At 42.0% G+C, this 24,643-nt stretch overlaps 1 protein-coding gene across 10 annotated transcripts in view; it reads left to right on the top strand.

Annotated features, from left to right (window-relative positions):
* rasal2 (RAS protein activator like 2) overlaps nt 1–24,643 on the top strand; it is a 112,693-nt gene that overhangs the window by 66,840 nt on the left and 21,210 nt on the right. For 7 of the 10 annotated variants that reach the window (XR_013933870.1, XM_080439574.1, XM_080439573.1 and 4 more), the window contains 8 exons: nt 2,655–2,764; nt 5,039–5,151; nt 15,208–15,361; nt 15,928–16,026; nt 17,419–17,639; nt 20,862–20,992; nt 21,773–21,975; nt 22,644–22,788. Coding sequence is in view for 9 of the 10 variants with exons in the window: in XM_080439574.1 (XP_080295700.1) it covers nt 2,655–2,764; nt 5,039–5,151; nt 15,208–15,361; nt 15,928–16,026; nt 17,419–17,639; nt 20,862–20,992; nt 21,773–21,975; nt 22,644–22,788 (1,176 nt within the window). In the remaining variant the exon portion in view is untranslated. The remainder of the gene's footprint in view (nt 1–2,654; nt 2,765–5,038; nt 5,152–15,207; nt 15,362–15,927; nt 16,027–17,418; nt 17,640–20,861; nt 20,993–21,772; nt 21,976–22,643; nt 22,789–24,643) is intronic. The other 3 variants (XM_080439572.1, XM_080439570.1, XM_080439569.1) reach the window with 1 other exon arrangement.

The following is a 24,643-nucleotide window of genomic DNA, read 5'->3' as shown; positions in this document are numbered from 1 at the left end:
CGACGTCCTGTGTTTCTTTGGTGCAGCATCTTGGGCACTTCAAGCTGACAATAGGCTCTATGCACAGCAGCCATATTTTCACTTCCTTCACAGGTGTTACCAATGATACTAATGAAGGCTCTGTTCCATTTAGTGTAGCACAGTGGTTCTCAGATTTTTCAATTCCCACAACCCCCATAACTCTGAGAGTGTACAAATGGAACCAAATGGACCCTTACGGGTCCATTTGGTTCCATTTGTACACTCTCAGAGTTACACACCCGTAATGGGCCATTTGGAAACCCCTGAAGGGACCCACTGGTGTAACAGAGTGTTTCCAGTGAGCCAGCATGCACAATATCAACACCCTGACTCTGTTTGACCGGAATGGAACAGAGCCTTCATTAGTATCATTGTCTTCACAATTTGGCTGCTGTGCATAGAGCCTATAGTTCAACTTTTGGAGAAGAGTGCCCATCATTTGATCCTCCTTATTGTCTGTGACGACCTGATAATGTACAACCCGACGGTGAATCGTTGCTTGAACCACGAGAAGACAATGTGTACATTGTTGCAGCTAAGGTATTTGTGCTAATAACGCAGAAGACGGGACACTTGAGGAGCAGTGAGCACCTCAATGGTTGATAGGTTGGAACGGTGCAGGCATCACGCTCTGTGCGATCGCGTTTTATGAGACAAGAAACACTTCGAGTCCAGACTCCAGAGTGCTTCTTACTAAGCACAGCGTGTTTATTGACTCCCGTGAAAGATTTGCTCAAACGTGGTGTGATCTGTTGTTAGCACAACTAGCCTAGCTGAAACAACAGTAAACGTGGACTTGTCATGATTCGACGTCGGGTGGTAAATGACCAGGTTGTCACACACAGCCAGGAGGGTCAAATGTGACGTTGATGAGCAGCGTTCTTCTCCAAAAGTTAACCCGTTAAGACCTGAGGCGATTCTACAAATGCCTTCTAAATCTGTAGTTCTCAAACTTTTTCGTACGAAGGACCCCCAAATTGATATACAGTAGCCTATACGTATTTGGCCGCGGACCCCCATCTGAAAATGTTTTGTGCCAGGGACCCCCCCAGAAGAGAAGAAAACATGTGCAGATGTACAAGCTTTGCTTCGTGTGATCGTGTTCAGCATGTTCATTGTTCAGGAATGTTTAGGAATGTTCAGGAGTGTTGAGGAGTGTTCGGGTAAAGAGAGTCAGTTGACTGGCAGATCTTCTGTAGTGCATCATAGGAAAGTTGGAGGTCTAAATGTATCCTCAGCTCAATGTTTGTGTGCAGTCTGCAAGTCACACAACTCTGTTTCAGGGCTGCTGAAACGCAAGGACACATGCCCCCCCCCCACACACACACACACACACACACACACACACACACACACACACACACACACACACACACACACACACACACACACACACACACACACGGTATCTCACGTAACTGCCACACATCATAGCATTATGAGATTTTAAAAGTCCTGTCATTTCTGAGCAGGACTTTGAAACAAGTTCCAGTACACAACATTTCTTACGCTATTTCTATTTTTATTCAAACTGAGAAAAGTGAACTATTAATACTGTCTGTTTCTCTGTGGGATCAAAAGTACAGACAAGATAAATGAGAAAAATACATCTATTATGTCCATTATGATAATAATAACCACTTTCAACCTAGCGTCCCTATTTTTAGCATGTGACTATAGGCAACATTTGTCCCAAAAAAAAATCAAATGTTATTTATTTATTTTTAGAATCAAAAAAGAAAAGCAGATCTGCAAGCTCAGAACAAATAAATAAGTTGCAAATCTACAAGCGCACAAAAAAGCGAATCCACAAGTTTATGTGCAGAAAATGAATAGCTAATTGGAAAATAGCAGATCTATAAGCTCACAGCGTGTCGCAAAATGTAACGCGTTGTGAGCTTGTAGACCTACATTCTTTAAACATTTGTCATACAATAAAGTATATAGGAGTTAAGTGGTTAATAAATGTGTTATGACTGTTATGATAACATTAAAAATGAGGTTACACCAGCATGTGTGTAGCCGAAAGAGGTGGATGTGTGTTTGTAGTCCAGACCAGACCCATTCATCCTTGACACACATTCCGGTGTAACCTTCAGACACCGCCTCCCATAATAACCCAGCAGCTCTCTCACACACACACACACACACACACACACACACACACACACACACACACACACACACACACACACACACACACACACACACACACACACACACACACACACTGTTCAGCTCCATTATTGATAAGGTTTAATTTGCAGCTCAATAGTAATGAATCATTAACTGGAAACTACCTAATTATAGAAACGATGAAAAATGATTTATAAAGACATTACAGTACAATATTGTCACAGTCTAACTGTTATTGCACTATAATTGGTTATTACAGTACAATAGCAGATTAGAATCCTAATCAGAACAGACCTATTTTAACCATATTAGTTGGTTCCATTTACACTACCCTTTTTGTTTTACTTGTCTAGTATGTTGACATTGTATGAATATATTTACTGTTATGGATTTTTCTCTGTATGTCTCTGATTGGTTAATCGAATGGAATAGCAAAGTGACCTGTATTATTTCTCTCTCTCTCTCTCTCTCTCTCTCGCTCTCTCTCTCTCTCTCAGTAGAGGTGTCATCGGAGCGCTCTCCCAGAAGGAGGAGTATTTCAGGGCTGGGGAGTTCAGAGAAGAGCGTTGCCATTGACAACCCAAACTCCTCCCCTTTTAAAGTACCGGTGAGTAAAGGAGAATTTCAGCCCCCAAAAAACAAAAACACAGATGGGCAATTGCACATACTGTACCTTTCCAATGTTTCTGTCCAGATGATCATTTAGCTTGCTTCTTCTTAACTTAAACCATTATTATTATAGTGTTTATATTGTTGATAGTGTAAAATATTTTTGTTGATATGTAAATGTTGTTGTTTTGTTCCTGAGCTATGGGATCTAGGGTGGCGGAAACTTGGTATTCTGAGATTCAGGGTGGCGCTAATATCTCCATGGTAACGGATGCTGCTACACATTAGGATTGTGGGTAGTGTAGTATTTCTCCATGACATCGCAGGTTAAACATGTTTTTTTCTTCAAACTAGATTGATTGCATAAAGACATGTGGCTTCTACAGGAGCATATACAGTAGCATAGCTTTACAACCAGGCCCCTCCTTGAGACATTATAGCCCGATAGCTGCGCTGCCTTCAAATCCAGTCCTAAATTGCACTGATCAGAACAATGGTCGCAGAGTTATGGCCATTTGAAGTGCTAAACACTGCTGTAACATTGCTGTAGTGCCCCATGTGTGTGCAATTGATTTTTTTTGTCGTGGCTATTCTCGTGGCAGACCCCTGAACAGTGTTTGTGTCAAGTTTGGCCAAATTCTCAAATATGCAGAATTGTGAAAATAGCCGATCTACAAGCTCACAATTGTGATATCAGTTTGGGGGTCCTTGACTTTAAAACGTTTGAGAACCACTGCCTTACTGTACCTAAAAAACGAACCGTGGCTAGATATAGACTAAATATCTCTGGTCGTCCCTTATGTGTTGGCCTACATTTAAATCTTCCACGGAGCCGTTGTGAATGGATTCACTGACCTGAATGCATAACAGCAGTTCACGTTTAGCACACGGGGACATATCAGGATAATACTACACACACTCACTGTACTTACAGAGTATTCCTCCATTAGAATGGCTGTTATCATTGTGGCTGATGAAGTGATGGCTGAAAAGTACAAAAGTATTGGTATCAAAATGTAAAAGTACTAACATGTTTGAAAATAGCAGATCTACAAGCGTTGTGAGCTTGTAGATTGGCTATTTTCAAATAGCCTAGGTATAAAATAGGGCTAAAGTGGTTAATGAATGCTTTATAATGTAATAATTTATATCTGCAAAGTAACTAGTAACTAAAGTTTTCAAATGATTGTAGTGGAGTAAAAGTACAATATTTGCTGAGATGTAGTGGAGTAGAAGTAAAAGTACTGAAAATGGAAAATACTCCAGTAAAGTAAAAAATCCTCAAAAGTGTACACATTGACTGCCAAGATATTAAACGTAGTTTTCTATCCCCATGCCAGCGTAATTACCTTAAATCAACGATCGTTGAAACGCCGTGGAAGATACATTGTGGTAAAAAATCTGTGAATCCACAGGGACAATAACGTTCCGACCGCGATCGGCCATTTTGGGGCTATGGTTTTCAATGCAAAAAAAGAAACTGAGTTACAGCTGTTTTTCTGAAAATCCCATCGTTGGGATGAATGGATGTGACGTTTTTTGCGATGACGTCACATCCACATACTACTTCTCTGAGTGACGATCGATCATTCCAAAGCTGTGTTAGGGTGCCCCTTATGGAATTTTCAAAAAGAACGCATCAACTCAATCTTGGCCATCAAGTGATGCATTTGAAAGAACGAGTATATGCGATCTTGGCAATCAATGTGTTAAGTACAGTACTTGAGTAAATATACTTAGTTACTTTGCACCACTGCAATTACACGTTGGTATATCTATGCTAGTGGGAATAGCGGTTTAGGATGGTGCATTTTTGGTAAAAATTGATGTTGAACCCTGCCTAATACCGTACGTCATTGCATGAGGGTGTCACTTGCCTAAAAGAACAGATCTATAAGCTAACAATGTGTCACAATAAAGTAATTGTTTTCTTGTTGTAGCTCTGTTCTTTAAGGCTTGTGACACGGTTACTCTACAGACCCTTAAATGAATGTTTAGTCACACCCCGGGAGGCAGAGCCTTTCCTTTGACTGTGCCACTGTGTTGTAATTACCTGAAGCTTAGCTTGCCCATAAGGTCGCCGGTTCAAATCCCTGGGGCTGCTGGGAAAAAATAAGAGCTGACAACTTCACTAATAGGAAGGAGGTTAGACCGTTTTCGCCTTTTTCTTCAGGGTGAATCCAAAATGTCCGGACTAGAGCTGCAACTATCGATCATTATCTTATCGATTATTCTATGGCTGAATCCTCTCCTCTCCTCTGTGTGTTTTCAGGGTTTCTTCAGCAAGCGGCTAAAAGGTTCTATAAAGAGAACAAAGAGTCAAACCAAACTGGATCGGAACACCAGCTTCAGACTGCCTTCACTACGACCTGCTGACAATGACAGGTACACCTTTCCCCCTACCACTGAACCCTTTCCCCATCCCTTAACCCTCTGGCGTCTCACATTTTGTTTGATAATGCAATTTGAATGGGTCATGGGTGTCCTGGACGACTTTAGAGGTTTAACCCATTAAGACCGGGAACGCATCTGTGTCATTTTAAGATTTCTTTGGCTATTAAAAAAATAGCAAATATACAAGCTCGAGCTTGTAGATGTGCTATTTTTGCAAATCTTTTAATATATATACGTTTTAAAGCGAACATTTTTAACTCCGATCTGAGCTTCTGGCGGGTCCGTGGAACAACATATTTTGAGATGGGGGTCCGCGGCCAAATGCATATCATTTTGGGTGGTCCTTGACATGGAAAAGTTGGAGCACCACTGATATAGCAACATACTGTTAGGATTTCGAAAACATTTTTAGATACGTATTTGGCCCGTGGACCCCCATCTCAAAATGTGTTGTTCCGGGGACCCCCCAGAAGCACAAATCGGAGTTGAAAATGTTTGCTTTAAAACAAATGTATTCAAAGATTTGCACAAAATGTTCAAGATTTTACAAAAATAGCAGATCTACAAGCTCATAGCTATAAGCTTGTAGATCTGCCATTTTTGAATAGCCAAAGAAATCAAAAAAATGTACACAGATGTGTTCCCGGTCTTAATGTATTAATGCTGTGTTCAAAGCTACAGGCTACTGTTCATTTTCAATGGAAGCCAGCGACATGGAGATTACAAAGCTACAGGCTTTATATTTTCTTTTATATCGTCTCTGTCGGGGGGAAACCTCATATGTCCAAAACTGTTCTGCAAGTGTTTCTGCTCATTTTGATGCTTTTTGTGTGACGCTGTGGCGTGATCAAGTAGGCCATTAATTTACAAAAAAAACACAGCGATATCTTTCCCGCACGTCGGACGCATGCTTGACGTCAACAAGCGTGTTGATCAACACTTCCATACCGACACAGCAACAGATGAACTGCGTCTCTTTGTATCTTTGGTGTAGCTGCTAGCAATGGTGTAAAGTACATTTACTCAAGTGCAGTAACTACGGGGGAATAAATCACTGAAAAATGGGTTTAAAAGTGACAACTGGTCAGCCAAATGAGATGTCGGCATATAAGTGATATTACAGTAAATGTACATCTGTCCTTGAGGTAATTGTTCATCCCCCAAAATCACGAAGGCTAATTTGACCTTTGGGATACACAAATAAGTGGGTGTGTCCAAAAACGTAGTTACTGCACTTTGGCTTGTCAGGGCAGTGTACCTGAGTACAATTTTGAGGTATTTTTACTTTACTGGAGTATTTCCAATTATCAGTACTTTTACTTCTACTCCACTACATCTCAAAGGCAAATATGGTACTTTTACTCCATTACAATTATTTGAAAACTTTAGTTACTAATTACTTTGAAGATTTTGATTATTATTACACAGCATACATTAACCACTTCAGCCCTGTATACATTTCAGCCATTTGAAAATAGCTGATCTACAAGCTCACAATTGCGACGCAGGGCGACACATTCTGAGCTTGTAGATCTGCTATTTTCAAAAGTGACACTGCGTTCACACATGGCTGCCAGTGTGAACGCAGTGTCACTGTCCTAAAAAAAGGACCTGCGATCGCGGGACGTGACAAAGGTCCTTTCAGGTGTGTTCGGGACGGAACGTCTCCTGCTGACTGTTGGATCAGCCTCTGCTGTCTGTGCATGCTGGCTCCTTTTAGGATGATTATTTAACGCTGACTGGAGGCCTGCTGCTCTGTGTGTGTGTGTGTGTGTGTGTGTGACTGTGTGTATTGCTGCTGTTGGCGATCAGATGCTGTGCAAACTATTATTGGAAAGACACATGCACGCACGCACAAACACACACAACACTGTAGCCATTAAGCAGTACTTACTGTTCCTCATGGAGAGTTCATCCTCACAGTTCAGTGGGACTCTACACACACACACACACACACACACACACACACACACACACACACACACACACACACACACACACACACACACACACACACACACACACACACACACACACACACACAATAATCCAGAAATACCTCATAGATAGAGACATGCTGTCTGTCTGTCTGTCTGTCTGTCTGTCTGTCTGTCTGTCTGTCTGTGTGCAAGAATGTGCTGAGTCACTGTCTAATGACAGCGTGGAGAGACGGTGTGGTATCTAATGCAGAGCAGTGAGCATTGCTGGTATGTGTAGACTGGGATCAAGGCGTTGTGCCGTTTTCTGATCCGGTCTATAGTGGCTGTACACCTCATGTCACCAGGCGGCGGAAACTAGAATGGATATAAGATATACTGTAGCCTGTGCTCCTCCACAATGATTGTGTTTTAGGGAAGGGAGAATAGTCTGTGACGTGTTGAGTAGGGATGGACAATTAATCTGTCATCATATCGGTATTGGCTGATATTGGCCGTAAAATGCAATATTGGTATCCAACCGATGTCAAAATAATATATCGGTTTTAGCCAATATTTTATTTTATAATAATTATGTTTAAATCTGCAGCCTTCATCATTACATAAGGCCTTTTCAGCTTCACATCCACTCAGTGTTTTCTGGAGAAGCTTTCATAAGGGTCAACAGGTTGGAACATTTTAAAATAAAAATACTAGATTCAAGCTGTTGGTCTTGGGAAATGGGCCAACATTTCAATATGGTGCATTCCTAGTTTTTTTTTCTTTTTTCAAATTCAGTGTTTACAGTACATGCCTTTTTCAGAAAGGACTCAATTTGAACTTGTTTTTATACAGATATTCGATTACGGTAGTGCCGTGACCTTGGTAGCCTCGTAGGACATCATCAGTGTCTTCAATTGGATTGGAAGTCTCAAAAAGCTTTTAAAGGCCTATTAATGGTTACAATGTAATTGCACGTCTTTGTCTTTTCGCTGTGAGTGACAGATTTTAGATTGAAACGACCCACTTGCATCAAATAACTGCATGGATCGTTTCTGTTTTTACAGGGTTGGGTTGTTGTTTTTTTGTACTGTTTCTAAAAAAAGCTTTAGGTGACTCATCTGAGACTTTTTAAAACCCCCGATGAAGCACGATAGATAGATGGATGGATGGACAGACAGACAGACAGACAGACAGGCAGACAGGCAGGCAGACAGGCAGACAGACAGACAGACAGACAGACAGACAGACAGACAGACAGACAGACAGACAGACAGACAAGTCCGGTCAGATGTGCATGAGGTGCAGACTGGAGGATGGAGAGATTTGACAGAGAGAAGGAGTGAGGGATCTGATTTCTCACTCTCGCTCTCTCTCCTCTTTTTCCTCCGAGAGGAGTCATGTTCCCCGCAGGGCTGTCTCTCTGCTTTCTGTCTGTCTGCTTTCTGTCTGTCTGTCTCTGTATATCGTGTTTCACAAAGCAGCTCACAGTTTTACCAGCAACACTGGACAGACAGAATATAAGAACCAGACACACAGCTGGTCACTGGGACAGCTAGTCCACTGGGACAGCTGTGTTACTGGTCACTGGGACAGCTGGTCACTGGGACAGCTGTGTTACTGGTCACTGGGACAGCTGGTCACTGGGACAGCTGTGTTACTGGTCACTGGGACAGCTGGTCACTGGGACAGCTGGTCACTGGGACAGCTGTGTTACTGGTCACTGGGACAGCTAGTCCACTGGGAAAGCTGTGTTAATGGTCACTGGGACAGCTAGTCCACTGGGACAGCTGTGTTACTGGTCACTGGGACAGCTGTGTTACTGGTCACTGGGACAGCTGGTCACTGGGACAGCTGTGTTACTGGTCACTGGGACAGCTGGTCACTGGGACAGCTGTGTTACTGATCACTGGGACAGCTGGTCACTGGGACAGCTGTGTTACTGGTCACTGGGACAGCTGGTCACTGGGACAGCTGTGTTACTGGTCACTGGGACAGCTGGTCACTGGGACAGCTGTGTTACTGGTCACTGGGACAGCTATTCCACTGGGACAGCTTGTCACTGGGACAGCTGTGTTACTGGTCACTGGGACAGCTGTGTTACTGGTCACTGGGACAGCTGGTCACTGGGACAGCTGGTCACTGGGACAGCTGGTCACTGGGACAGCTGTGTTACTGGTCACTGAAACAGCTGTGTTACTGGTCACTGGGACAGCTGGTCACTGGGACAGCTTGTCACTGGGACAGCTGTGTTACTGGTCTCTGGGACAGCTTGTCACTGGGACAGCTGTGTTACTGGTCCCTAGGACAGCTGTGTTACTGGTCACTGGGAAAGCTCTACTGGTCTCTCTCTCGCTCTCTCTCTCTCTCTCGCTCTCTCTCTCTCGCTCTCTCTCTCTCTGTAATGTTGTTAAAGTCTGATCATATTTCAGTAACTCAGTCCGGTAGCTTCCTGTCTCTCTGTGTGTATCGATCCGTCTGGATGCTGGAATCACATCTCTGATACTGAGAGAGATTTTAGCTTCTACACATTTTAAAATAGAACATGGATTCTGTCTTATTATATAGTTCTTATGTATATAGAAATGTTTTTTTGTTGTTGTTTACGGTGTGTTGTTTCCCAGTAGAAGGTCAGAACTAGTCTGTGCTCTCATCCAGACTTAGCAATGTTCTTGTTAAACTAACTTAACACACTCCTCTTAATACCACCACCACTACTACTATTTACAACTATTACTATTATTACTACTGTCGGTGTGAATATTCTACTGTCAGGGTGAATTGTATATTTGAATAATTGAAGAAATTTGATATCGCACATGGCCTCGGATCTTCGACAAATTGTAAACACACACCTTCTCTCAGGTTGCGTCCCACAGGCCCTGAAAACGGCATTCATCAAGGCACTCTTTAAAACAAAAATAATAATAATCTAGATGTGTCACTAATGAACGATCATAGGCCCCTTTCAAACCATTTTAAAATAAGATAATTGAAAAAAAAAGCTGCGTTTCAAAAACTGAGCAACGTCTTGGCACTAAACAACGGCTTTGATATCTTCCAGTCAGGATTTGGACCACACCACAGCACCGAGACTGCTCTTGTTGAAGTCTTCAATGACATCCACTTAACCCATTTAGACCTGATGCCGATTCTACAAATGTCTTCTAAATTCTAACAGTTTTTTTGAAAAACATTTAGATATTTTTTTTTATAAAAAAAAAATATATGTATATATATATATATTCAAAGATTTGCACACATTTTCACGATTTTTGGGAAAATAGCAGATCTACAAGCTCATAGTGCTATGAGCTTGTAGATCTGCTATTTTTGAATAGCCAAAGAAATCTAAAAATGACAGAGATGCGTTCCCGGTCTAAATGGGTTAACGACAGACGGTGGTAGAATTTCAGTCTTAGTATTACTAGACCTCAGTGCTGCATTTGACACGCTCGACCACAACAACTACTAGACGGACTGGAAAACTGGGTGGGACTTTCTGGCAGAGTACTGTGTTGAATCATACTTTAAAGGACAGGGACTACTTCGTGTCTAATAGCTAATTACACATCTTAGCGGCCAAAAATAATGTGTAGTTCTGCAAGAATCCATTCTGCTGTTCAATATCTAAACAAAGACAAAACTGAAGCAATTGATTTTGGAGCCAAGGAAGACTTCTGCATAATTAGTGCATTTACTTTTTGGCACTTGAAGTACATTTTTATGCCAGTGCTCTTTACTCGAGTAACATTTTGAATACATGACTTGTACTCATAACAGAGTAGTTCTACATTCGGTATTGCTACTTTTACTTTTGTAAAAAAAAAAAAAATCTGTACCGGTACTTCTTTCACTACTGGTGTGTGTGTGTGCGTGCACGTGCGGGCATGCTTGCATTTGTGCGTGCATGTGTTTGTAATGTATGTTTACTTGTATTACTATACTTGTTAGGGCCAAATGTCCTCGCAAGTATATAGTAGAATTTGAGACAATTTTCCTGGTCCTCACATGAGAAATTGTTGTTTTATGGTTAAAAATGATTAGAGTTTAGAGTTTGGTTTACAATTACAGAGAGAGGACTGGTGGTGTTAGGGTTAGGATTGGACATTTAGAGGTTAGGCTTTAGGGCAGTGGTTCTCAACCAGTGGTCCGGGGACCACCAGTGGTCCTTGAGGGGGTTCCGGGTGGTCCCCAGCTAAATGATGGAGAGTTGGTAACCAAATGGACTTTATAGAAATGTAACTCTTGAGAGCGTAAAATGAAACCAAATGGACCCGTAAGGGTCCATTTGGTTTCATTTTACGCTCAAGAGTAAAATTGGTGTTAAACTTAATTTACAAAAGTCTACACAATTAGAGAATGTATAAGAATTGTTATTTTGATCAACGTTTGCCTGTTATCTCTCCTATTGGTACCAACATCAATACAGCATGGAATTCTTCTCCACAAAATCTTATCCAATGATAACAAAATATTCGAAGTTTTGGGTCTGAGAGTCTGAATCTCATCAAACGGTGATGAATCCGTGGCTCAAATGCCAAATAAATAATGGACCTTGATATGAAAAGGGTTGAAAACCACTGCTTATTAAGGGGTTAGGTGGTGTTTGTGTGCTTGTGTGTGTCAGTGGTGGAAAGTAACTAAGTACATTTACTAAAGTACTGTACTTAAGTACAATTTTGAGGTACTTTTACTTTACTGGAGTATTTCCAATTGTCTATACTTTTACTTCTACCACACTACATCTCAGAGGCAAATATTGTACTTTTACTATACAATTATTTGAAAACTTCAGTCACCTTGCTTTGCAGATATAAATGATTCATTATAAAATATACATTAACCACTTTAGCCTTATTTTATACCCAGGCTATTTGAAAATAGCCGATCTACAAGTTCACAACGCGTCAAGTTCAAGTACATTTTGAATTCCGGACTTTTACTTGTAACAGAGTACTTCTACATTGCCGTATTGATACTTTTACTTAAGTAAAACATTTCAGTACTTTTTCCACTAGAGTGTGTGTGTGTGTGTGTGTGTGTGTGTGTGTGTGTGTGTGTGTGTGTGTGTGTGTGTGTGTGTGTGTGTGTGTGTGTGTGTGTGTGTGTGTGTGTGTGTGTGTGTGTGTGTGTGTGTGTGTGTGTGTGTGTGTGTGTGTGTGTGTGTGTGTGTGGGGGGCGTGTATCTCCCTGCTGTGTGTCTCCCTGCTGTGTCACCCCCGTCACCTGACTCGGGGTGTCACCCTGCGTCACTCTGCTGCCTAGCGCCCGCCTCTCCCTCAGGGGGGAGGGGGGGGGGGGGCGTCACTATGGCGATGCCCTCTGGGGCAAGACGCCATTGGTCGGTTCCAGGATGTTGTTTTTTTATCAGCTGGGAGGAGGCTCTGAGTTTGATGCTCCTCATGCTTAAGAGGAAGTGAGAGAGGGATGAGGAGAGGACAGGGAGGAGGAGGAGGGGTGGAGGACAGGAGGAGTAGCAGGAGGAGGTGAAGATGCCGGGTTGAGATGCTGTGGGGAGGAGGTGCTGTATCCTGGCTGTGTGGTTGTTTATCGTAGGTATCACCTCCTCTCCTCTCCTCTACTCTCCTATCCTATCCTGCCCTCTCCTCTCCTCTCCTCTTCTCCTCTCCTCTCCTCTCCTCTTCTCTCCTCTCCCCTCTCCTGCCCTCTCCTCTTCTCTCCTCCCCTCTCCTGCCCTGTCCTCTTCTCCCCTCTCCTCTTCTCTCCTCCCCTCTCCTGCCCTCTCCTCTTCTCTCCTCCTCTCTCCTGCCCTCTCCTCTTCTCCCCTCTCCTCCTCTCTCCTGCCCTCTCCTCTTCTCTCCTCCTCTCCCCTTTCCTCTCTCCTCTCCTCTCCTCTCCTCTCCTCTCCTCTCCTCTCCTCTCCTCTCCTCTCCTCTCCTCTCCTCTCCTCTCCTCCTCCCCTGACCTTTTTCCTCTCCTCTCCTCTCCTCTCCTCTCCTCTCCTCTCCTCTCCTCTCCTCTCCTCTCCTCTCCTCTCCTCTCCTCTCCTCTCCTCCCCTCTCCTCCTCCTCTCCTCTCCTCCTCCCCTGACCTTTTTCCTCTCCTCTCCTCTCCTCTCCTCTCCTCTCCTCTCCTCTCCTCTCCTCTCCTCTCCTCTCCTCTCCTCTCCTCCTCTCTCTTGTTTTCATTCATTACATGATCTTTGTATCCATCACGATGATGCAGGTCAATCTAACTGCTGTGTGCGTGTATGTGTTTGTGTTTTGTGTTGTTACTTATTATTGTTAAATAGCCGATCACATCACAACGCACTGTGAGCATGTGAGCTGTTTTAGCTATTTTAGAAAAAACATTTGAAAGTATATGTTGTGAGATTCCCAGAACCATGGGCTTATATTAGTACCAGCACCTGAGCAGGGCCCACATTAGGTTGTGAGCACAAATCCAGAACCTGTGAAACGTGTTTACACTGCACGGTTCACTTAGTTCCTTAGCGCCATTAGTGAGCTTAGTAACGAGTGTTCTGGACATGACATTGTTGCTGTCGGGCAGAAACCTCTTATCTCCATATTTTAACTTTTGGTGTTTTTTCGTAAATGAACGCCCCAGTTGATCATACTACAGCGTCTCACAAAAGCAGATTCACAAGCTCTTCCGAGCTCGTCGATCTGCTACTTATGCTACTTTTGAATTTGAATCCTGAAAAGTAACAGTTTTGGACATGGTTTCCACCCGGACAAGAGACGATATTCAAAGCTCTCCCCCGCTCGTAAAATGCTTTCTGGACGCTACCATGGACAACCACTCACACCCCCTCCCTCCCCCCACATGGAGAGTGTACTGAACAGGAGGGTCAATGATAGAGGGGACACACACACACACTGTAGACCAGTGGTTGTCAAACTCTTTCACGTCAAGGACCCCCAAATTGACACATATTAGCCCACAGACCCCCATTTGAAAAGATATGCCAGGGACTCAGCCATTTTCATTTCTTGGGGGTCCCAATCTACACTGTAGTGTCATCATCAGTGTTAATGTCACTCTGAGAGTGTACAAATGGAACCAAATGGACCCGTTAGGGTCCATTTGGTTCCATTTGTACACTCTCAGAGTTACAGACCCATAACTGTCAATTTGGTTTCTAACTATTAATTTGGCTGGAGAGCCCCTGGAACCCCCTCAAGGACCCCTGGTCCTTTGAGAACCACTGCTGTAGACTTAGTCAGTCGTTTTTCCATGAAAAACGATTTATAACGAGGCACACGAATGTCGCTCTGCTCGTTCAATAGACTAATTATCAGTTAATTACTGTAAGGACACTATCTGACATGGTTACAGTCTGTTTTCACATTTCTTTTGTCCTGCATGATGCAAGCACTGTTGATGGGTGTGTATACTGTTGTATATCGTCTCTGTCTTGTAGCAGTTATTTTGTTTACTCGTTCCACGTTTAAATATTGTGAAAACAGCCAATCTCCAAGCTCACAACGCCTCGTAACGCGAGGCGTTGTGAGCTTGGAGATTGGCTATTTTAATACATTTTTGCTGTTTGACCATTTTTATATAGTATAGTTTGTTGATTACTTTAGACGCACTAATGGTCTTATTTTATCTTTTCTTTATTTTATTTTATTTTAGAGGTATTAAAAAGCTCTTAACACATTTGTAGCCAGAGGGTACATCTGGTGCTGGCATTCTTGCCGTTTACGCTGCGCTGTTTACGGCTGTAGACTCCGCGACGAGGACGCGGATGTAAACAAAGGGTCCGTGTACGATGGTGGAGGGTCCCGACTATCGCCTGGAGCAATAATATTTCTAACGCGATCCGCCATTGCAGAGTGATCGCCCATTGAAAACTCGTTTCCACCACGTTAAAAAAGAAAAAAACGCGTTTTGGCACTCAATGTGTTAAAAGTCCTTAAATTGTCACTTTAGAATTGTGCAGATGCCCTGTATACACTTATACTGTATGTTGGTTTGTCTACTGTTTAAGTGAGAAAACATTGTTGCTCATTAAGCAAATCATCAAAAAAAACATTTAGAGACTCCTCAGGGGGTCCCGACCCACAGTTTTGAGAACCACTGATCTACAGTACTTTCTCTTGCCCTGTAAACTGTATCTCGTGTGAACACGGCTCCTTGTGTGTGTGTGTGTGTCTTCCAGGTCGCGGGCGCTGCCCAAGCTGAAGGAGTCCAGCTCCCATGAGTCTCTGCTGTCGCCTGGCAGCGCCGTGGAGGCGCTGGACCTGAACATGGAGGAGGATATTTACATTAAACCTCTGCACAGCAGCATACTGGGACAGGACTACTGCTTTGAGGTATGCACACACACTCAAATGTACTCAAATAAATGTTTTACTGAAGTAAAAGTATCAATAATGCAATGTAGACATACTCTTACAAGGAAAAGTTTGGAATTCAAAATGTACTTGAGTAAAAGTACAAAAGTATTGGTATCAAAATGTACTTAAAGTACCAAAAGTAGAAAGTACTCATTATGCAGAATGTCCCATTTCACAAGTTTTCAAATGCATAAAAATATTTTGAAAATAGCAGATCTACAAGCTCACAATGTGTCGCATCGCGCTGCACTGTGTGTCTACGTAGACGCCATCCAGGGCATTTTCTTGCTGTTTCTCAATATGATATGTTTATGTTATGTAAATGTTATGTTTCAATATAAATAAGATCAAATTGGAAAAAAAGCACATCATTTGTAGCTTGTATGGTTGATAAATGTGTGTGTGTGTGTGTGTGTGTGTGTGTGTGTGTGTGTGTGTGTGTGTGTGTGTGTGTGTGTGTGTGTGTGTGTGTGTGTGTGTGTGTGTGTGTGTGTGTGTGTGTGTGTGTGTGTGTGTGTGTGTGTGTGTGTGTGTGTGTGTAGGTGACGCACTCAGGAGGCAGTAAGTGCTTCAGTTGTGCTTCAGCGTCAGAGAGAGACAAATGGATGGAGAACCTGAGACGAACTGTTCAACCAAACAAGGTGACATTTAAACATCATCCCTCTCTCTGTCTCTCCATTTCTGTTCACTGCAAATGAGCTGTATTGCTGTTAAATACATCAGCATCTGTTGCTTAGCAACAGACTCTGTATGTATACTGTGTGTATGTATAAGCCAAAACCAGCTCAGTGGTCTTGTGGTTAGAGTGTCCATCCTGAGATTGGGAGGTTGGGTCATACCGAAGACTAAAAAAAATGGGACCCGATGCCTCCCTGCTTTGCACTCGGCATCAAGCGTTGGACTGGACTAGCGTCATGTCCAGCGGATGTACCTCACACTACAGAAACAGGAGATAGGCTCCTGCCCTATGGGCCACATGGCTCTGCAAGGCTTACTCACATAACCCTTTAAGACCGGGTACGCATCTGTGTAATTTTAGATTTCTTTGGGCTATTCCAAAAATAGCAGATCTACAAGCTTTTTTTCAAAAATCGTGAAAATGTGTGCAAATCTTTGAAAAAATAATAATAACTATTTTAATCAAATGAAATCACTTACCCTATCTTTAACCATAGTTTTCTGGGAATGTTCTAATTCTTACATCCTTTCGATGTTCTTTACAGACTCTTGTACTTTTTCTTCCAGAGATTGTAGCAATCTTTGCTGTGTCATGTTGTCAGCATTTGTGGCTCGTCTTCGTTTTTTGTCATTTAGGGATTCTTTGTCTCTGTTTAGTGTTCTTTGTCTCTGTTTCTTAGCTTTGGCCTTCTGCGCCTTTGCTTCTTCATCAGGTTTCAGACGATGATTTGCTGCTTCTTCAGTTTGCGTAATGGGAGTTAGTTTCATTGTGTGATCTCAGCTGTGATCTCTGTTTGTACTGGAAAGTACTGTTCCTGTCTAAGCTATTTATATTACATATTGTGATGTCACGTGAAACTTGACCAATGTTAGGTGTTCTCAGAGGGACACACACACGCACGGATAAATGGCTTTTTGAAGTGACACACCTATTTATAGGATTTTATTTCGTCATGCGTCTCGCTAGCCAATCAAAAGCATTGGTGACAACATATTGTCACGTGTCACGTGAAGTTTGACCAATGTTGGCTTGGCTAGGGGGGGGGGACACACAGCGGGACAGAACGAAAACATACTCTCCACCTCCGGCGGAGACAATAATAATACTGTGTGTGTGTGTGTGTGTGTGTAATTTACATATTACATATACACATATATATATATGTATGTATATATATATATATATATTTACAAAGGTGTGTGGGGACGAATCAATTGGCATTACGACTAAATTGGGAGAAAAAGAGGTAAAAAAAAAGTATAAGGTGTATGACTGTCTGATACTCTCTCCCCCTCTCTCTCTCTCTCTCCCCCTCCCCCCCTCTCTCTCTCCCCCTCTCTCTCTCTCATATCAGGATAATTGTCGTCGGTCGGAGAACATGCTCCGTCTGTGGATCATCGAGGCGAAGGACCTGCCGCCGAAGAAGAAGTACTTCTGTGAGCTGTGCTTGGACGACGTGCTGTTCGCTCGCACCACCAGCAAGCCTCGCCACGACTGTCTGTTCTGGGGAGAGCACTTCGACTTCTGTGGCCTGCCGGCCGTGCGCAGCGTCACCGTGCACGTCTACCGCGACAGGTAACTGTTACTATTGTTAACAATAATTCACAAAAAAAGAAAACATAAAAAGTTGAAATATGGAGATACAAGGTTTCTTTCCGACGGCAACGATAAGTGCTTTGTCCCACAAAAGTAGAGAAAATAGCTGATCTACAAGCTTGTAGCTACAAGCTTGAGCTTGTAGATATTTTCACTATTAGTTTATCTCATATTTCTACAGTATGGTGAGACATCTACAAAAGGGTCTTTGTGTGTGACTATTTTTCAAATCCATTATTGCTAATGTTTGTATGTGAATATATTTAACATTTTTGTGAATTTGAACCAGTCTGTGTATTGAACCAATGAATAGTATTAACAACAGCTTGGGACTAAATAATAATTACATTGGATCCATTGGAGCACAGGTTATTTTCTTTCTTTGTTTTTATGGTTTTGGACATACAAGGTTGCCATGTGATAATGAGGATATAATGGAATCCATATGAGTGCGTTGTGTACACAGTCTGTGTAGGTGTGTTGTGGCTTGTATCGCCTCCATATTTCATCTTTGTATGTCTTTTAATGTCGTGACTCTGACTGTCTGTCTGTCTGTCGGTCTGTCTGAAGCCAATCTTGGAACCCATCGTTAAAGAGTTTGACTCTAGGGGGACCGCCCATTACAATGTTGATAACAGGATGTTGGCCCGTTTAGTCCGCCCTCAGCCCTCCTCTCCGATGGGGCGGCTATGTTTTCATTCCCACTAGCAACATTTCTCCCAAGGAACACTAACAACATTTCTCCCAAGGAACATGGTTGTTATAGACGACGAGCTTTTTGCTAGCTTACTTACGAGAGTTGCTCAATTACACAATATTGAACATGTAAAACCTCTTCAGCACATTTGTTTGAAGTAATTGATAGATTTGTGTGTTTCCAGTGGGAACACATTAGAAGAGGAACACATTGAGAGATTAGTCCGAAGCTAGTCTCGCAAACAGCTGGAGCACCAACTAAATCCAAATTTGGATTGCCCGAAGTCGGTGGCGGTGGTGAAGCCACAGCCTTATTGGAGCCAGTCTTGTTTCTTGTCAGCCAGTTCCCACCTGAGGTCGGGTGGGAGTCCAGACTGCTCCAGATCGTACTGAATAACTGCTAGCTTGCATAACATCTTCAGACTAGGGTTTAAGTCTAAGATGTACAGGTCATCATGTGTGCTCATTCCTCCAAAGAGGATGATCTGATCTCCCACCATGCAACAGCACATCCTATTCATCCAGGAGGTCTCTGGATTATATTTCCACAATACATTATCAGTATGATCGTAACTTCCATATATGTACAGCTCCCCATTATAAGCAAAGGCTGAATGACCCGTTATTACTGGAGCAGTTGGTCTCTGTGTTGGTCTCTGTGTCAAACACGCTGAGGGTGTTGTCCTGCCATCGGCCCCCAAATACAAACATCTTTGTCCCGATGATGGTGGCAGAGTGACTTATTGAAGCAGGTGGCTTGGTGCCTCCGGTGTTAATTAAAGACCAATCCATTGTGGTGGTGTCCAACTTGTACATGTCATTATACCATCTAGCCAAGTCATATCCTCCATATATATACATGACCGTCCCCAAGACACAGGCGGAGTGGTTCTTCCTGCTCCCCGGAACAGTCCCAGATATCTTGGGTTTGAACCATCTGTGGTCGTCGACATCAAATGCATAAAGCACGGTGCAGTGTGGATTCCCTCCCCAGATGTAGACGTTATCTTCTATCAGCACAGCTGTGTGGCCACTGCGCCTAGAGGGAACGTTCTCCTCTTCCAGCTATCACTGGGGACAACTTCCTCCAGCGTAAAGGCACTGTGTTGAAAACGTACACCTCAATCTGGTCCTGGTTGTGCATGCGAGTCTCATTGCAACCGGTCGGTCCAAAGGAGTACACCTTGTGTCACACCGCTACAGCTGCTTGATGGCGTCTCCATGGTCCGTTCAGTTGCACCGCCCAGTAGAACATCTCTCACAGCAGCTGCACTGTCGACAAAATAGAATATTTGCTCTGTAAAATGAATAGTTTAATTGCAACTATTGGTCTATTGGTTATATAGGTTCAGCGGCACAAATGTCAGACAAAGTAAGGCCAATCCCCGAAACTGATGGGTTTGGTTGTCCAATCAAGTTAGCTGATCTTCCTAATATGGTAAATTGATCAGATGCATCCTCCTACACAGGACACACTCTGTTTCAACAGTGTTGACAAATAACTTGTTGACTTTGAGTTGCTAAATGACAATTTTGTTTATTTGTCCATTTCTTTTAGAGGACATGGTTATGACGTTGACATTGTGATGTTGTTGCTTGATGACATCGTAGAATACACAATGAGGTCTCTCAAACTGACAGGCCATCTGCACAATAGATTTATTTTGACATATGTCAGTTTAGATTTAGTTAATCACGATGTGATTCACAGTGTGGCTCCTATATGTTTGAAATGGGACTTACGTGGTTAAAGACCTGGTGAAATGGCTTTTTTGCTCATTTTTATTTTGAAGGATCAGTCTGAAACGGAATGTTCATGTGTCAACCAATCGCAGTCTCCCGTCCTCTCTGGCTATGGGATTTCCTGCAGCCAGAGAAGGCTAATGTCTGTAGCATGTAGCTCTTGCAGTCCGACGGAGAGAGAGGGGAGCAGTGTGAAGCAACTACATTGCTTATTTCTAACCTAAAATGTTTTTGGATTCATATTTTAGTGTACTGTTTATAACCAATAATACACCGTCTATTGAATGAGATTCAATTAAAAACAGGTGTGTTTGGAGGAACATGCAGCTATGGGAATCACAGGTGAATGAAATCAAGATTTATAGACATACTGTATGGCCTGCCTATGGCATCACACAGTAAGTCTTCTTTTGACAGGAAGTAATTAAAATTCGACTTTTAGGGACTTTTGAATGGTACAGTATGTCTATATTATGACCATGGATATGCTCTAAAAGTGTGAAAAACATATTTATCATTACGTCTTTAATTCATGTACCTTTTCCCTCCTAGAAATATAGTGGAGTCAAAAGTACATGATTTGACCTTGAAATGTGGTGGAGTGAAAGGCATAAGTATCCACAAATATAAATACTAATAAAGTACAGGTATGCAAAAAATTTACTCAAGTAAATGTACCTTGTTACTTTACTCTCCACTCCGATTTGTAGAGACACTATAAACCTTCTTGAATATTGAATCATGATTCTTGAATCTCAACAGCGACAAGAAGAAGAAGAAGGACAAGAACAACTACGTGGGATTGGTCAACATCCCCGTCGCCGGGGTGATGGGACGACAGTTCGTGGAGAAATGGTACCCAGTGAGCACGCCCACCACCAGCAAGGTCAAAGGTGAGCGTCAAAGGTTAACCCCGCCCCCTCTAGGATTGGATTCAGGGTTATAATTGAAAACTATTATTAATCTATCCCTATTATTTTTATATTGAAAATAGTGGAGTTACCAGCTCTCAATGTATCATGAAAGTTACAAGTTGAGAGCTGGTAAGATCTGCTCTTTTGAGCTTGTAGATCGGCTATTTTTGGCGAATGTTCCCCCCAGGATAGGGATGCTAGGGTTCAAGCGGAGTGCATTCCACTCAAAATGATTTCAACACCAGGACATAAAACATGTACAAGGGGGAACGTGTCAAATTGAATGAAGCATCTGGCGATGCACGGGATACACTTTGATGCACTTTGATGATCCACTGTGTTTTATACTCCTTGCTTGTAAATCTCCTTAATGTTGGTTAGTATAACAATTAACAATTTAGGTATTTAGAAGATGCTCTTATTCAGAGTGTCTTACAATAAGCAAGATAATCACATACAGTACATCAAATGCAGACATTGTAGTGCCTCAGTAAACTAGGATCACAGTTAAACCAATATATACATTGAAACTAACTTACATTTAATTTACATTTTAACATTGTGGTCAAGAAAACCAAGCAACAGTAATTATTAAGGTTATGATAACCAACATTAAGGAGTCGCAACTTTAGCTGCCTTCAGTCAGTGTTGTTATTATTATTATAATAATAATAATAATAATAATAATAATAATAATTATTATTATTATTATTATTATTATTATTATTATTATTATTATCATCATCATCATCATTGCAGGTGGAGGGCCTTCTATCCGCATTAAGTGTCGCTTCCAGACCATCTCCATCCTGCCTATGGAACAGTACAAGGAGTTTGCAGAGTTTATCACCAACAACTACACCATGTTGTGTTCTGTCCTGGAGCCTGTCATCAGTGTCAAGAACAAAGAGGAGATGGCCTGTGCTCTGGTCCACATACTGCAGAGCACTGGACGAGCAAAGGTTAGTTTATACTGGTTTATACAGGTCAGTTTATACTGGTTTATACTGCATTAAACTGGTTTGTACTGGTTTATACAGGTCCGTTTATACTGGTTGTATACAGGTCCGTTTATACTGGTTGTATACAGGTCCGTTTATACTGCATTATACTGGTTTATACTGCATTATACTGGTTTATACAGGTCAGTTTATACTAAAGCAATAAGCCACTAGAAGTCACAGTTTACATACACAGAGTATTTTATAATGGCTGAGAGGTAGCCGTAGCATGCCGAAAAACGAGATTTTTGGTGCAAGTTGTCTTTAAATTTTTAAAGATATCTTGTATTTTAAAATACAATTTCTCCTGGTAAGATTGTTATTATGGATATCTTACCATTATGACTAGTGAGTATACAATTTTAACTAGGAGAAATGTGATTATGGATATCTACAATATAATTACAGATACGAGTGTGTGGTTCGATTAAATGTTAAAACGGGCTTGCCAAAGCACACATTCCCCGTGAGACCAATACAGATCCATCTAGTCTAACTCAGCAAACAATAGCTTTAATGACTCTCCCTCCCCTCTCCTCTCCTCTCCTCTCCTCTCCTCTCCTCTCCTCTCCTCTCCTCTCCTCTCCTCTCCTCTCCTCTCCTCTCCTCTCCTCTCCTCTCCTCTCCAGGACTTCCTGACAGACTTGGTGATGGCGGAGGTGGACCGCTGTGCGGACCATGACGTTCTCATCTTCAGAGAAAACACTTTGGCCACCAAGGCCATCGAGGAGTACCTCAAACTGGTGGGACAGAAATACCTTCACGACGCTCTGGGTGAGTAACTACAGCTCACTAATATAGCAGTCGCAAACACCCTATGCTACATGCTGTTGCTGTCAGGCAGAAACCTTGTATCTCTATTTCCACTTTTTATGCTTTATGTTTTTCTTTGTACATTTTTGCCAGACTGTTGTCATACTACAGTGTCACGAAAAAGTAGAAAACATAGCTGATCTACGGCTAATTTGTAGTAGATTTGCTATTTTTGCATTTGTTTTAAACCATGGGTGTCTTAAGTGGCGCAAAGTGATTTGAAAAAACACCTTTTCATACTAGCTCTAATGGAAAAAAAACGAGAGAGAAAAAAAAGACCAAAAAAAAACGGTGACGCCGGCAGGCGGCAGGCACGGCAGGCAGTTATCCCCCCCAACCCCCCTTGCCTCTGACTGCGAAGGTCTAATAGTGGCCAAACTTGTTCTGTGAGAACAATGGCCAAGTCATGTCTAAACAATCAAGACAAGAAAAGATCTAGAAATAAATCTAATCACCCACGCTGGCACAAACATGTCAGTCTAAAAGTGTATTGATCCCTGCTAACCAGCGCTGCCCAGGGAAACAAGGACGAGGAATTGTATTGGCTCACTATTGGATACATTGTAACATCGCTTCTTTAAGGGGACCGTAAGGGTCCATTTGGTTGTGCGGTGGAATAACGGCCGTTACGAGTGAAACGCTCAAAGGTTTCACTCGTCCTCTGTCTCCGTTGACAATTTTAATAATCCAAATGATAATAATCCGTTTAGGAAACTCTTAAAAACTCCCTGCGAATGAATGACTAGTGTCACCTAGCGTGACATATTCAATGTGCGCTGTCTTCTCAGTCTATCGTTGCCGAAAATGGCAGATCTACAAGCTCACTACGTGGTGCGAACAGACGCGGTGTGAGCTTGGAGATAAATTGCGCTTTCAAAGTGACAGTACACACATTAACCGGGTAACAGTTTCTTCAATATTATTTTCCAAAAGTAAAAAGGTCACTTGCCCTTCTGTCTGTTAGAAAAGTACTGTATTTGAAGACCCTAGTAAAATGTAGTGCAAGTGATATATTTTGGCTAAAACAAAGACAAAAGAATAGAAAAAATAAATATGCATTTTTTTTGTTTATAAAGAGCTGAAGAGACATGGAGATTTTATAGTAATTATTACAGTAGGCATACTATTCATAATATAAAGCCATTTAACACTTACCACTTATCACTAATACTTAATGATAGGCAAACATGTTTTACTTTAGTCATCTTCTTTTAATTTTAGATGGTGGTCAGCCACAAACACAGTCACAACTGGCCAATAAAAAAAAGATACCGGTTCTGTTCAGAATTTGTCCTCTCACGTCTTTCCACAAATTAATAGAAAAAGATCAATAGTGGGCTCGATAAAAGCTCGGCTCAATAAGCAGGATCAATAAGGTGCTCATTATCAATAAAAAATAACAAGCTCCATCCCTAGTAATGAACATCAACAAATCCAAACTGCGCTCACAGTTGACACATGGACATCTAAATGACATTATGAAAGTTACTACTGCTCAGAACCTGGTCCCTGATGTTGACAGGTTAGTTAAAGCAAAGAGATGTCAGGTACATCCTTTTTTGGTAAAAAAGAAAAAGAAAAAAAGGATGTTGTTTTGACCTGAGCTTTTACTGTTGAGTTATTTTTTTCTATTCTAAAACCGAAAAAAAAGCATTGAGTGTCATTATTTTGATTCATTGACATTTTCTGAATTTTCGTTATTGTTCAATAAAAAAGACTGAACTGAGTTCATTGTCTGAGTTGCATTGCTGAAAGTAGGCCTAAAAAAAAAATGTTTGTACTGTAGCTATTTACTGAAAATATTTATCATTTTTTA

Source organism: Gymnoscopelus braueri, assembly GCF_963280865.1.
Source record: "Gymnoscopelus braueri genome assembly, chromosome: 10".
Lineage (NCBI taxonomy): Eukaryota > Metazoa > Chordata > Actinopteri > Myctophiformes > Myctophidae > Gymnoscopelus > Gymnoscopelus braueri.
This window is presented reverse-complemented; position numbering and strand designations above follow the sequence as displayed.